At 44.8% G+C, this 16,031-nt stretch overlaps 1 protein-coding gene across 9 annotated transcripts in view; it reads left to right on the top strand.

The window, feature by feature from the left end:
• C10H10orf90 (chromosome 10 C10orf90 homolog) overlaps positions 1-16,031 on the top strand; it is a 260,276-nt gene that overhangs the window by 159,526 nt on the left and 84,719 nt on the right. For 8 of the 9 annotated variants that reach the window (XM_054659989.2, XM_063782258.1, XM_009459494.5 and 5 more), the window contains one exon: positions 6,311-7,439. In XM_054659989.2, coding sequence (XP_054515964.1) covers positions 6,311-7,439 — 1,129 coding nt within the window. Of the gene's footprint in view, positions 1-6,310; positions 7,440-8,113; positions 8,556-16,031 lie in introns of those variants that run through there. The other variant, XM_024346669.3, reaches the window with a different exon arrangement.

The raw sequence follows: 16,031 nt of genomic DNA, 5'->3' as shown, positions 1-16,031 counted from the left end.
GCAGTCATAATTTACTTACCCACTCCACCTTTAAAAAAAAAACAGCGATTCTTGGTGGTTGTCAGAGAATGGGGAAAAGGGACTGTGAAGTTAGTATTTACTGGGTATAGAGTTTCAGTTTTACAGGACAAGAAGAGCTCTTGAAATGGATAGTGGTGATGGTGGTACAACATTATGAATGCACTTAATACCACTAAGTTGTACACTTAAAAATGGCTAAGAGAGTAAATGTTATGTATATCTTACCACAAGTTAAAAATTGGGGGAAAAATAGATTCTTTCTGGCTTCTCACTGCTCTATATCACACTGCAGTGAGTTGTTTTCAGTAACTGCACGGAAAGGCAAAAGTTTCATGATGGAGAGTGAGAAAAGCTCAGATTTTTCCATTTGTCTTTAAACTGTCTTCCCTTGTTGCTACATACCAGAGCAAGTTCATACACTGGAAAATGCGCTTCCATTCGAGATGAAATGCCCCTAGGCTGACAGATTATCTAGTGACCATGGCTCCAGATCAACTCAATGGAGGAAGGCAGGTTTGCAGCAAACGCGGAGAGGACTGCAGAGTCTTCTGTGGGAAGCTGCAGCCAAAGAATCGTTGGGCAAGTACAGCGTGTAGGCTGCAGAGCAGCAATGGGGAGTCTTCTGTGGGAAGCTGCAGCCAAAGAATCGCTGGGCAAGTACAGCGTGTAGGCTGCAGAGCAGCAATGGGGAAAAATTCAGGTTTCAAGGTAGAGATGGGAGGAGAGCCTTATTCTTTGGAGAAATAAATTGCTACAGGAATGGAGGCATCGCCTCTCCAGTGGCTTAGGAGCCGATTCCTCTGATCATCTGCTACTTGACTCTTTCTGGCTTCAATTTATGAAATTATGCCCTTCTTAGAAATACCTCAAGGCATAAATATAAAGTTAAAAACAGTCAATAAAAGCATAAAACTATGAAAGCAGTTACCAGCACTACAAAATCATCTTTGAAACATTTAAGAGAAATCAATATCTTAAAGCAGCATCTATGAGAAAGAAAATGTAAAAAAATGTGTTATGTGGTGCTGGTCAGGAAATGGATGGTTCACCAAAGCAAGACACAAAACCCAGCCACTCATCTGACCTCTCTCCAATGCGAACGTTCTACCATAAATATGAGATGATTTTCATCCTCCTTTTAAATCAAATCTGATGTCAGTTAATTTTATTTTAGATGAAAGAAATCTCTTTGTAAAGACATGTTTCGTTAACCCAGTAGAAAGGAGGATGGAATGTCACCCTGAAACAGCTTAATTTGAGAAGATATTTGGTGTAAAAGATGTAATTACTTTCTAGAGAAAATTTTCCCAGTTTTAAAAGTAGTCGGCTGACTTAGGAACATTGAATAACCCCCCATCTCATCCCCTTCTTGGTTTCTGAGACCCAGAAGAGGGATGCAACACAAAGTGATGTGTTAGGGGCTGAATTGCATCCCCCCAACCCCCACTAAATTTATATGTTGAAGTCCTATCCTCTGCTTTCTCAGAACGTGACTGCATTGGGAGGTAGGGTCTTTAAAGAAGTGATTAAGGTTAAGTGAGGTCATTAGGGTGGGTCCTAATCCAATCTGGTGTCTTTATAAGAAGAAAAGATTAGGACCCAGACATGGAGCAGAGGACAGAGGGAGGACCATGTAAAGATGCAGGAAGAAGATGGCCGTCTACAAGCCAAGGAGTGGCCTCAGAAGAAACCAGCCCTGTGACATCTTAATCTCAGATTTCCACCTCCTAGAACTGAGAAAATTAGTTCAGTTGTTTAAGTCACACAGTGTGTAGTACTTTGGTGCTATGGTAGCCCTGGCAAACTCATATAGATTTTTAAGAGGTTGGACTTTATCTTCAATCATTTAATGGGTCTCACTGAGACACTAAGGTTTAATACACAGAACTTCCCATACAAGAGTGTCCTGTGTTTTAAAGAGCAAAGAGTCCACCAGTGTTTCCTTTTCAATATCTCCGAGTTTGTTGTTTGGGGACTTTTTGTCAAAGCTGAGACAATACACTGGGAAAATGCAGCACTTGGCTCATAGTAGGTGCCCAAATAAATATGTGGAATGCACAGTTAAAGAGTTTGACCGTGACTGTATGTATGAATAATAGAATTGCACCTTAAAAATTACATGACTTCTACATTTCTATGAGCAAAATATCAATGTATTGGATATACAATGAGTCATTTCTATTTATGTCATTCAGGTAAACTCAAATGCATTCCATTGTAAATTCCACTGAAATATGGTATCACTTTGATGTGAACACCCCTTACTGCTTTGTAGGTTGGATTATGTCAGATATCCACTCGTTTCTGCTGGGTCATGGGAAGAGTACTGGAGAATTACATCACACATTGGTATTTTGAGAGGGCAAATCTATTTTTCTTTGGAACTGGGCATTCGTCAGTATCTGTGCCTCAGGAGCAGTGTCACCTTGACATCCTGAGTGATTCCAGGGCTTCAGAAATAAGTTGAAGTTCATGCCATTCATGATTGCTCTTCCCTCATCCGTTCACATCTGATAGAGTCAAAACTCACGGTCACATTTGCCAGGCCCCACTTAATGAAATGGTGGCTAATTCCTTATCCTGTCCTCTGGGCCTTTAGGTCCTTCTGGAGGGATGTACAGGCCTGCAGCCCCTCAGCACAGCCTGGGGGCATCCCTCAGCATGCACGGCCCTGGGCTCTGGCTGTGGCTTCAGGGCTCAGTCCAGACGTGTAGTCAGAGTCAGGTATTTCCCATCCCTGTTGTTCCAGGGTGAGATGACATTCACTCATTCCCAGCAACACACCCCTCGTTGACGCCAAGCTGATGGGTGTCATGGTGTCCTGAGCCTGAAGAGTAGGTACTCTCTTGATACTGGAGACCACAGTACGAGGAAGCCTGGAGGCCCCCGCCCGAGAACCACCCCTGTTTTCTCCTTGCTTAGCAGCTGTGGCAGCCAAAGGCCCTGTCCAAGGTCCTGTAGCCAGTATGGGAGTCCCAGCCCACGCTAGACCCCAGGTGGCCTGAGTCCTAGGCCGGCATCTTTCCCACCATATCCATGCAGAAGAATCACCTGGGAGCTGGTGAAAGATACAAATTCTAGGCTTTATCCCCATAGATCCTGAGCAACCTAGGCCCAAGGAAGGAGAGGTCTAGAAATCTGCGTTTTTAACATGTCCTCCCCACCAACACACACACACACACACACACACACACACACACTCTCTCTCTCTCTCTCTCTCTCACTCATTCACTCTAGGTGGTTTCTATGCAGGCAGTCCCTGGTGCAAACTTTGGGAAACATTGCCCTATAAAATAAGACCTATACTGCAGTTTCCAAAGTGGGTCTTTTTTTTTTTTTCTTCAAAGAGCAGTGTCAAAGGAGTTCCTACTGGGTATGATTGCACTCCTCGTGAGGTACACAAGAACAATTATGATCAGAACTAAATTTAACTAAAATGGGAGGGAATGTGTACCAAGTGAAATAGGCAGCAGGTGCATTTCAGTTTTTCTTATGTGTAAACTACATCCATAAAAAGTGCTACAATGGGAAGGGATTCAGGGTGCCACAGAAATGTTGGGGCTACAGGCTGGAATCTCACTGGAAGCTCTAAGAACACTGATGCCTGGGCCTCCCTGCCCAGGAATTCTAATGTAATTATTCACGAATGAGGCCTGGGCATTAGAGTTTGGATGAGTTCCCAGGTGACTGATGAACCCTGGACTGACAACTGCTGGAGAGGAAGCCCCACCTGGCAGGACTTCCAGCAGCGTTAGCCTCAAGGAAGCAATGCATCATATGATTGGGAAGTGTGAGGTAGCTGCTGGGCTAAAAGAGAGGGCTGAAAGTCCCCTTTCATGACTCAGTGCTACTGCATTGACCTTTTTTTTTTTTTTTTTGGAAAAAAGTAGCCATGGATATTTTGATTTAGTTTTAAATGAAGTAAATTTTAAAATGACTCTCCTGTCTATTTCTTCTTTTTCACTCATCTCTGGGTATTTGAATGTACAATTCCCCATGTATTTTTTTTTTTTTTTTTTTTTTTGAGATGGAGTCTCGCTCTGTCACCCAGGCTGGAGTGCAGTGGCGCAATCTTGGCTCACTGCAAGTTCCGCCTCTTGGGTTCACGCCATTCTCCTGCCTCAGCCTCCCGAGTAGCTGGGACTACAGGCGCCTGCCACCACGCCCAGCTAATTTTTTGTATTTTTAGTAGAGACAGAGTTTCACCGTGTTAGCCAGGATTGTCTTAATCTCCTGACCTCATGATCCACCCGCCTTGGCCTCCCAAAGTGCTGGGATTACAGGCGTGAGCCACCGCACCCAGCCCCATGTATCCTTTTTTTAAAAAACCCACATATAATGTGATGGAGATTGTCATGCAAAACAAGCCAACCATCTTCCCATGCCTGACTCTGAGGACACAAAGCCCCTCAGGTGGCTAAGATCACACACGCGCACACACACACACACACACACTGGCCCTCCTGCAGCCATGTGGACTTGCCATGCCAAATGTCCAGCTAGTGGGGAACGTGCAATTATTTGAGTCAGTAAATATTAGTCCTGCCCTGAAGAAAATAAAAATGCTACTGTGCTTGCTGTCACATCTTGGAATGAGCAAATACCCTGCTTCCAACACACACAGGCCCTTCGTCTCCAAAATGTGTTGTCTTGAGAAGACCAGCAGCCTCACGACTTGTCTGTGTTTCTCAAAGTGTGTGACCCAGATCACCTACATCAGAATCACTTGAAATGCAGTTGAAATGCAGATGCCTGGGTGCCACCCACAATCTACAGAATCAATCTCTGGGGTCTGGGGAACTTGCAGTTGTAACATCCCAGGCCATTCTCTGCATGTTGGGATTTGGGAGCTGCTGTGGCAATTGTTGGGCATCCAGTTATGCCCTCAGGCCCCCAAAGCAAAGATTCTCTGCAAGCAGTGGGAGCTTAGCAGTTACATATATTATTCCAGATCCTGTGCAGCTCTATGCAAGGATTCATTGTAAGCATGTACCATAATGAACGTCTAAATGGGGGCCAGGACCCTGTTAGCCTTCACTAAGTGCTGGGGTGTAGTCCATCTTCCATGTTGTATTTTGTAGTGCTTCATACATAACCATAATAGAAACAAATGAGTATAGACCTGGTTAGATGCTTTGTTAAAAATCATAGCATACTCTTTTGGACACATGAGCAATTTACCGTTAGGACAAACAATCTGCTGATTAGGAAAAATGAAACACCTTGGTCATTTAAAAATACTGGACAAAAACTCATACAACCGATCATTGAAATGCAGCAAAGCTACGTGTGCCTTGGTCCAGTGTCTCCTGTCCCCCAATTCTGATAAGTGAAATCATCTGATTGCCGTAGTGTTGGTCTGGGCAAACGTGGGCATTTGATTTTTTTTGTTTGTTTGTTTAATGTTTGTGTGTGTGAGAGAGACGAAGTTTCACACTTGGTGCCTAGGCTGGAGTGCAATGGCACAATCTTGGCTTACCACAACTTTCGCCTCCTCAGTTCAAGCGATTCTCCTGCCTCAGCCTCCCGAGTAGCTGGGATTACAGGCATGTGCCACCACGCCTGGCTAATTCTGTATTTTTAGTAGAGACGGGGTTTCTCCATGTTGGTCAGGCTGGTCTCAAACTCACGACCTCAGGTGATCCGCCCACCTCAGCCTCCCAAAGTGCTGGGATTACAAGTGTGAGCCACCACGCCCAGCTGGGCATTTGATTTCTATTGTTTTGCTCTCTGGACCTTGACTTCCATGATGCCAAGCAGCAGGGAGCAACTGAATTAGAGTCTAAACCGGCAAATGTGGAGGACTCCAAAGGACCAAGGTAGGGAGGGGGCTCCTGGTAACCACCGTTGCTGTTTCCTTTCAGGACTACTGACTAATCTCCCACATAAACCTGTGGCCCCAAGTTCCAGCCACCTCCAGAATTCTGTCTTTCCTCTCCATTGAGGATATGAGCCTGTATTCAGGGGTTCCTGGGCTTGGCGGAGGTGGTTATTGAATTAGATGATCCCCGTTGACACATCATTAGATAAATTAAGAATAGATGCCCAGCAGAGAAAACCAATTCATGACTCAGGCCAATGTTTCCAGAACGTGTAACTTGTCATAAACATCTAGTTTTCCTGCCCTTCCTGCCATCTCTGAGCATCAGGTGTGCAGTAAAAAGCCTTGGACAAGACATCTGAGTGTTATGAACCCAGTGCTCCGGCATCCTGGTGGCCCTTGAAAGAGAGTTTACTGTCTATATTTCAATAGACTGCTTGAATAATCGGGATCTTTTTCTATTTGCAGGAGACCCTGGCATCACAAAACACAAAAATGATTTCATCCATAGTCATCTCCCAGATGATTGATGAGAATAAGTCAAGAGAAGACAGGGCCTCCTTGCCCCTACCGTGTGCGATTGCTCAGTCTCGTGCACATCACGCCAAGCAATCTCTGGCTAACCGCAGCGGAGTCAACATTCACAGAGCATTTGCGTTACTTCCGGGCAGATTAGGAATCCCAGCACCGTCAGATGAGCGAGGACCTGAGGCAGAGCTGCCGCCCAAAGAGGAGAGACCCTGTGGGGGCCCCCGCAGAGGGTTTGCATCCATCACCATCACGGCCAGACGCGTGGGCCCCCCAGCCCGCGCCCTGGCGTGGGGGACTGCTGGGGACTCTCTGTGCCCCAAGTGCAGGGCTGAGGACACACTGTTCCAGGCGCCCCCGGCTCTGGCCAATGGCGCCCATCCAGGTCGGCATCAGAGATCTTTTGCCTGCACAGAGTTCTCCAGAAACAGCTCCGTGGTGCGGCTGAAGGTTCCCGAGGCCCACACTGGGTTGTGTGAGAGACGCAAGTACTGGGTCACCCATGCAGATGACAAAGAGACCAGTTTTTCTCCAGACACCCCACTGTCAGGAAAGAGCCCGCTGGTGTTCAGTTCCTGTGTCCACCTCAGGGTGTCTCAGCAGTGTCCAAATTCAATCTATTACGTAGACAAGTCTCTCTCCGTCCCCATTGAGCCACCTCAAATTGCCAGCCCCAAAATGCACAGATCCGTCCTGTCGCTCAATCTCAATTGTAGTTCCCACAGATTAACAGCAGATGGAGTAGATGGCCTAGTGAACAGAGAGCCAATAAGCGAAGCCCTGAAGCAGGAGCTCGTGGAGGGAGACCAGGACCTCGTAGGCCAGCGCTGGAACCCAGGTTTACAAGAAAGTCACTTGAAGGAAACCCCATCGTTGGGGCGGGTGCATTTGGGGACCGGCGCTTGTCCTTGGAGTGGTTCTTTTCCATTGGAAAACACAGAATTGGCAAATGTGGGAGCTAACCAAGTCACTGTAAGAAAAGGGGAAAAGGACCATACAACTCATTGTCATGCCAGCGGTCATGCCAACCAACTGTCCATTCACATTCCTGGCTGGAGTTACAGGGCAGGTGAGTGGTGCGTCCATCTGCAGGAGGGTGACCTGAGTAAATGTCCTAGCAAGGTGGCTGTTGAGTGAATTTCTTATACAAAACTTATTCTAAGAGGCATTTCTCAGTAGACTTGCAGTGATCTGCTCTGCTCATAGTTGACAACTGATAGCTAGGCATCGATGTCTGATTGGATAGATTTTTTTAGTTGAGACTTTTGTAGATTGTAAGAGGCCTTCTGTCAAATTCTTGTTCCCAATAGTTCCAGACCATATGTAATGAGAAGGAAATGAGGGCCTCCAAAGGAAGTTGATTTACAACATGCCCAAATTGCGTTCCAAAAGAGGGTGAGAAGAATGAAATGCCATTCGCCCCCAGATGTTTCATCTCTCTCGCCAAACATCTGCGTGTTTGGAAGTGTCCAGATTTCTGTACTTTCTACTTTTCAAGTTAGCCTCATCGATATAAAAGCTAGACTGCAAAGCTTCATAATGGAGCGTGTATGTGTGAATGTGTGTATGTGAACATGTGCGTGTGTGCATGTATAATAATTATAGGACATTTTCTAAATTAGGCACGTCAGGGACTCTCTGTGCCAAATAGTAGTAGCAGCAGCAGCAGCAATTTTCTATCCCCCTGGTTTTGTCTTCTGGGGCATCTTGGCCAGGATTTGTTGCTGTTTCTGCCATTTCCAGGGCCGGGAAGAATTCCCAAGATGGGCTGCCCTGAGGACTCTGCACCTTTCTTGGGAAATCAAAAGAGGAAAGCAGGCATTTTTTGGAAGAAAGAGGCCAGATTTCTTTCTTTCTCTGTGTAAACTTCTGATTTTCAACTTTGCTTTCTGCAAGAGGCTCCGGTTTATGAATTACTGACTTTCTATTTGGAAAAAAGTATTTAAAGATATTAGTATACAATTGAAAATGCAGGATGTGCATCATAATTTTACGGTACAACCTTTATTCATTAAAGCTTTATTAATAAAAATGACTGTAAAACATTTAAAGTTATAATGTGTATGGAAATGTTAAATGATGTAATTAATTTTAACAAGTGTATATATATTGAAATGTTGAATGCTCAGAGATTTTTAAGGCAATTTTGGCATGGCTTTCAGATTGATTAAACCATTGAAATGCATGTCTTACAGACTTATTACAAGAAGGACAACATAAGCAGCTATCAGTGTGTTCCAAAGATAAATCCCACTTTAGCGGTTAAAGAGATTGCTCAAGCTAAGCACTTCTTCTTCCTTATTGATGATGATTCCAGAAATACACCACTGCATTATTGTATGTTACCCCAGTTAAAGCACATCCTCATTTTTAAACCACGTGTCATGGTGTGAAATAATAATTTGGATTTATAGTACTTTTCACCAAAGGCTCTTCATTAATAATGAGAGCCAGATCTCAAACACTCATACACTCATCTCAGAGGAGGGCAGCAAGAGTGTGGACACTTCCCCCAACTTACTTTTTGGCTTTGGTGGTGCAGAGAAGATTTTTGATTGTGATTTTGTGAAATGACTGCTCCTCTAAGGGATTATCTTAGTCAAATAGTATAAATTTATTCTGCATCCTACAGGCCAACATCCCCCAGAAAAAGCACAGGTCCCAAAGATTCACATGTGGAGCGTTTCAGTAGCTTTAAGCCATGAGGCTTCGTTCTACCATTTGAGGAAAGAGATAGTCACAGACACCAGGGGAGTCTTGAATACCTTTTTTACAATTTCAGTAGCTTTGGGGGTACAAGTGGTTCTTGGTTACATGGATGAATTTTACAGTGGTGAATTCTGAGATTTTAGGGCACCCGTCACCCAAGTAGTGTGTATTGCACCTAGTGTGTGTGTATGTGTTGTGTGTGTGTTGTGTGTGTGTGGTGTGTGTGTGTGGTTGTGTGGTGTGTGTGTGTGGTGTGTGTGTGCATGTGTGTGGTGTGGGTGTGTGGTTGTGTGGTGTGTGTGTATGCGTGTGTGGTGTGTGTGTGTGGTGTATATGTGGTGTGTGTGTGTGTGTGTTTATCCCTAGGCCCACCTCTCACGCTCCCCTTTCTGAGTCTCTGAAGTCCATCATATCACTCTGTATGCCTTTGGGTACTCATAGCTTAGCTCCCACTTATGAGAACATACGGTTTTTGGCTTTCCACTGCTATGTTACTTCACTTAGAATCATAGCCTCCAGCTTCAACCAAGTTGCTGCAAAAGACATGATTTCATTCCTCCTAATGGCTTAGTAGTAGTCCATTGTGTATATATAGACCACATTTGGAAGAACTTTTTGTAGAGTTGCTGATCTGTTATTTCTAGCTCAGTGAATGTGGAGGAGTGATACTCTCTGAACTCCTCATCTGGGTAACTAGAGCAGGGGGTAGATTGGGTGTTTTTCGAGGTCCCATCAAGCTTAAAAAATTTCAGCTCTATTTGCCCAAGGTGGACTCTGCAAAGAAAAGAGGCTCCGTGGGATTCTGGACCCCTCAGTTGCAAAGTCCAAAGCCACAGAGCCCTGGGGTGTGCTGTGGGGCACTTGCCTCGGATGCCTACAAATGCACACCTTCACCTACACGTGCACCCCTGACTGTGTGCTCCCTCACTCAGAAATAATTTCCAGTGGACTCTATTTCTTCTCAGGTGACAAGAAAGCACATCTGTCCATGCTGTAGAATTCTGGCCTGAAATTTACCAGCACAGCTCATTGACTCTAATGACCACAGGCTGTCCTTGCACAGCCTGCACAATGTGTGGAGGGTGAGCTTGCTGACCTTCAGATTCGACAAAACCTTTTAGCCTTAATGCAAGAGCTTTCAGACTGCAGCAGTGCTCATTAAAACTCAGAGGAACTGTTTATATTTTCCTGTCTGAAACTGGAATCCTATCTGAGACATTCTTGACAGCCTCCTGTGGTTACACATGCTATTAGCAGTCTTCATACTTCATAGTTACTGAATCTGATTCTTTGTATCTGAAGGATTCCAAAATACCTCATGAGCAGGATCTTCTGTTGGCTGGCTTACTGACATTCAGCTGCTTGGTGGGTACAGCCTGGGCAATTCTACAAACAGACGCAAAGCAATTTTAGTTCTAGTCATTAGGTCGTTGGACAGAAAGTTCTACAAATTTTATTCATGAATGAGCCTCCAGGATATGCACCCAAAAGATAAGATGAGGAAAAATGAGACACAAACACATCATGCAATTCAAATAGCTGTGTCTACTGAGACATAGCATTCCAATAGACGCGTGAGCACCTGCTCTCATCTCGGGCTGAATGTTAAGAAATTGGTTCTCTCTTTGCTCATCTCCTCGGTCCCTGTATATTTTGTCTTTACATCTCTACTACTGGTAAGCATTCGGATAGCACCAAGTAGGTGGGCATTGGGCAAATCTTCGAATCTATCATAAAAAAATTTAATCCCCATTCTTGTCATCATCACTATCATCATCTTCATCATCATCATCTTATTCATAACCACAACATATGTTGTAGAAGTCCTAGGCACCAGACCCTGGGCTGCATCCATTATTTTGAATCATTCAACCATCTGTAAAGAGTATCATTATCTTTATTTTTCACACAACACAAATGAGGCTTGAAGATTAAATGATTTGCCCAAGTCCACGTGGCCAATTGGTGCTAGAGCTGTGTACTTGTCTCCTGCTGTTCCCTTCTCAGTGACAGCCCCAGGCAGGGCAATTAAGATGGTGGTGACTCAACGGCAGGCCCCACCTCCTCTGCCACTACCAAAGGTGGTATCTGAAGGCTGCTTATGAACATCTGGAGTAATACTGGTATTTGGTTGCCAGTTACCCCGGTAGACTATTAGGAGAGTGAACTGCAAGTTAATTTATGAAAAAATGTAATAAGGCATATCATTTTATGCGGTTAAAATGTATTGGCTCAGAAATCCTCCTCAGCCTGAAATCCAGTTCTTTGTGGTGGTCTGTGAAATATACAGTGTTGATCCAAATGGTTCCCACCTCACCGGATGTGCATGCCTGACTCACTATTGACTTAGACACATTTCTTACTGCCAATTTTATTGTGCATCTGTGGCTTAAATCTGAAGCTTTTTACCATTTCTGAGATATCCAAGTAGAGGGAGCAAAATCTTCTGATGATGGTAGATGCTACTGAAGAGGAGACTAGTGAATACGCTGTCCACGCCTATTTGTGTTCACGTTCTATGGTGGGCCCATGTTACAACTACCTCAGTCAGTGCACAGGCTTTGGTGGCATTGGTCTGAGATGTCCTCAGTGGAGTTTAGCATCACTAGTGAATAAAGATGTGGATGACTGGAAGGCAGAAGTCCTTGCCAGGTCTCCAAATGAGCACTGTGCCTACTTGCACTTAGATGGTATGGTCTGCCACGTTAATAGCGAGTGAGGCTTATCTCTCTTATGCCACTCAAGGGCAGATAACAAACCATGTACACACAAACCAAGCCTACCTGCAGGGGAGAAGCCTGCATAAGACTCCCACTCTCATCCCATGAGGACTTTTTTACTAGAGGGACCAGAAGATATTTTACAAATGTGATTTTTTTTCTTCAATGATCTAGAATTGGGATCAGCAAACTTTTCTTTTTCCCTTTTGTTTGTGAAGGGCCAGACTGAAAATATGTGTTTGGCTTTGCGGGCCATATGGTTTCTGTAGCAACTACTCAACTAGCAACAGTGTTCAGATACCACCTTTGATAGTGGCAGTGGAGATGGGGCCTGCCATTGAGTCACCACCATCTTAACTGCTCTGTCTGGGGCTGTCACTGAGAAGGGCACAGCAGGAGACAACTTGCTGTTGTAGTGCAAAATCAGCCATCAACAATGCATAAATACATAAATGTGGCTGTTGCCAATAAAACTTTATTTACACTAACAAGCAGTGGGCCAGATTTGGCCTGCAGTCTGTAATTTACTGACTTCTGGTCTAGCATTCAAATAAATCCATCCCCCAAGGTAAACTTTACCCCGTTCCCCAGTATTACATGTTGGATTCTCTAGAAATCAGACTCTGAGGTGGAGATGAATGGGTAGGGCATTTACTGGGGAGTGTTCTGGAATATGACATCCAGGAAGGGAAGCAGGACTGGGCAGAGGGAAAAGGTGTTCTGCGGTGCAGTCATAAGCAAGGCCTCTGCCAGCCACTTAGGGAACTCTGAATCTGGGATGGCCCTTCAAGGTTATTCTGAGTTGCCATAAGGGGGCTGGGCCCTTATATTCCCCAGGAAGATATGTGACCTTGGGTGAGGCAGCTCTCTTCAGTCAGCCAATTCCTATAGGGTGGATCGCCGCCGAGGGCACTCTTCCTACAGGACTTCCAGCAGCTGGGGGAAGAAGCTCTTCTTTCCTGAAGGGAGATCTGAGCCGTGTAATACAGTGTCCATCACACTGCTGAATGGCCATTCTGCCATTCAGTCTGCGTTTTCCGCTCTGTGACTCCATAATGCTCTGAAAGAAGTCAAGGATCTTGCTAGGCTAGACCTGGGGCAGGGGGTGGTGGTGAGGGCTATAGACCTTAGCACCCGTATGAGGAGACTAGTGCAGAATTCCACTCTCTCACTCTTGATGTTTGTTCATTCAGCAAATATATATTGGACAATTGTCCAGGAGTGGGGGCAGTGACTTGGAAAGGGTGGCAGGAGTGAAGGTATTGAGAAGTGGTCAGATTCTGGGGCTATGTGTTCAGGGTAAATCAACAAGGTTTGCCAATGGATCAGATGGTTTGGCAGTCCCACACTGACTCCAAGGGCCTGCCCGTGTGCCTAACCCCTCCAGGTTTTCTGGAGCCGCCTCTACCCTGCAGAGCTTCCACCACTAGACGCAAAGCCTTTCTGCTGCTGGCTGGTGGACATTCACACCACAACTACCCAGTTCTTCCTAATGAATTGGGTGCATGGTTGAGAACCAGGTAAACAATCTTATGATGGTCTTTTCTTATCTTTAGGGAAGCCAGAAGAATTGAGCAGAATGAGTTTTTGTGTTTTGTTTCATTGTTAACAACAAGTAACCCAGAGAGTGTTAGAATCAGCTGATGAATGGACAAGAACTCAGCCCCTGGTATGTAGCAGCAGCCCTATGGCAGGCATAAGCAAACCACCAGGAGGCCGAGTCCAGCCTGCTGCCTGTTTTTGTAAATAGTTGTATTGAAAATAGCCATGCCAATTTAGTTATGCATTGTTCTGTGGCTGCTTTCATACTGCAACAGCAAAGTTGAGTAGTTGGGACAGAGACCTTATGGTTCACAAAGCCTAACATTTTTACTATCTGGGCCTTTTCTGAAGAAATGTGTGACCCCCCCTGCTCCAGGGCAGACCCTCTGGTGACTTTGGGCAGGTCACTTGCCTGCGAGGTCTCTGTTTTTTCCATCTGTGGAATAAGAGAGGTGGACAAGATCATCTTGTGAATTCTGCTCTCCTTGTTTGTTAATTTATACATTTTTGGGGCCTATGGTTTTCTGCAACAGGAGCTGTCAGACAAGCCAGCTTCTCAGGTCGATTCTTAGAACGTGGTGAAGAAGCGATGCTCAGAGTCAAAGGGAAGAGCTGTCGGCCTCCTTGCGTTGTTTACTCTTCACCTTTTCTGACCAATACCATCCCGTCTCGCTCTGACTCTCTTCCTGTCCCAGAAGAGCAGGTGCCCACTGCAATTCAACCTTGGCCTTCAGCTTGCCTGCCACCTTTCCCATCAGCAGCAAGAACAGGTGCTCCTGTGCTGGTCATTGTGATTCAATGGGCAGGGCCCTGGCACCTCCTGCTGGCACCGAAACAGCCTCCCCTCACTCACTTGACATTGATCGTGTCAGCTGTGGTACCAGACACTGGGCTCTTCTCTGGTTCTGCGATGGTGACACATAACTCAGACCTGGTCTCCTTGCTATGCAGGTAGAAGCCTTTTAATATGATGCATTTGCTATTTTGTAGAGGTCATTGTTATACTTGCACACTGCACATTCCTGGACGGCAGGATTCAACTGAGTCATTGGCATTGATCTCATCTTACCCAGTAGAGAGCCAGGGAGCAATGGCTCACAGAGTGGGTGCCCTGGACCTGTGGGCTGGGTAGAGGACAGGTTAAGTTGATGACCCAACAAAGCCCATGCTTATGTCACAGCCCCTTAAGTGCTTGATGTGTTTCCTTCCTCAAACTACCTTTCCCCATCCCCATATTCAAAACCTCTCTGGCAAGGAAAGGGTGAGGAGTGATGAAAGACTCACTGCCAAGAGGTAGGTTGTGAAAAGTAAAGTTAAAACTAGAATCCCCACTTGGTTTAAAATTGAAGTGGAGGGTGGCGGGGGAAATGTCTCAAAATATTGTTTCCCTTTAGGAACTCGGTAAGAATAATCAAGTATTGTCAAGGAACAACTTTATTGTCCTTCATGTGGTCAAATGTAATGTTAAAGAAGAGAAAATATATAAGCAATGTTGCAAAAATATTTTGAAGGTTTCTAAGAATGTTTTATTTATCTCTTGATAAGTCTTGATGAGATTGTGTCATTTTCCTCCTCATCATAAACACGGTTTCCAGATCATTCCCAAGAGTCCATATGGTATCTAAAGGTTGCTCATGTCAGCCATCCCAGCTAGCTTCAGGGAGAGAATGGCTTTGTTTTTTGTTTTTTTTCTAAGTAACTCTTTCAGTTATATGAATAGGGGGTGTCCCTACACTGTTTAGGAGAGAGTCATTATTAATGGGCCATTTACTCAGGTTTGCCAGGAATACATTAAAAGAAATGGATTCAAAGCCTGAAGCAGGCTGACCAGGTAATGGGCTGATCTTTTAAATTAGGGATATTGCAGAGCAACTGTCTATACCTGAGTAACAGTGAGTAACAGGGTAACCTAGAAGAAGCACCACGGGCTTGGGAATGGGGCCCATCTGAGGCTCCATTTATACTCCACCAGTTGCTTGCTTGTCCTTTACAAGGTAATTTACGTAAAGAGTGCCGAGCAGTTGGGCTCATCCATTTTGTAATTATCATTAGTCTTCAGTATCATCCAAGCTGTCCACAGGAAGTGAATTTAGAAGGGATCTTGGAAAAAGGCAGTGGTAGTAGCAGGATGAGTTCTGAAAGAAAAAGTATTCTAGATACAGATGACCCTGGAAAATAGAGCAAAAAATGTGAGAAATAGATGATGTGTTTCATTCCTTTGACTTGGTGAGTTTTTCTCTTTTCCTAATAATCTTAAAGCAAAGTCCATATCTTTCTGTAAAATGTGATTTTCTTTTCATCAATAATAGCTAATTTTGGTGAACAAAGAAATAAAGATGGTAGAGCCAGCCCATTAATTCTTCTTAAACGATGTTGTCAAAGTAGTTTGTTGTTAAATGCAGAAATATTTTTCATACTGCTATCAGATGTTCTTTTATTTCCCCTGCTAGGTCATAGCCCCATGAGGGCATTACTGCAAACAAAGTACTGCAGTCTATGTTTGGAGCTTTCTATTGACCTTAGGTGGTACAAGGGTTTTACCAGAGAGTGTGAAAAAGATGTTCTTAACCAGAGAGGTGCATCAGACATGGGTGGGGTACTTTTTCAAAACACACTCACTCCTGGCTTCAAGTGATCCACCCGTCTCGGCCTCCCAAAGTGCCGGGATTACAGGCGTGAGCCACTGCACC

The sequence above is a fragment of the Pan troglodytes genome, chromosome 8 (assembly GCF_028858775.2).
Source record: "Pan troglodytes isolate AG18354 chromosome 8, NHGRI_mPanTro3-v2.0_pri, whole genome shotgun sequence".
Taxonomy (NCBI): Eukaryota; Metazoa; Chordata; class Mammalia; order Primates; family Hominidae; genus Pan; species Pan troglodytes.
The sequence above is the reverse complement of the archived record's forward strand: the minus strand, read 5'-3'. Positions and strand labels throughout refer to the sequence as shown.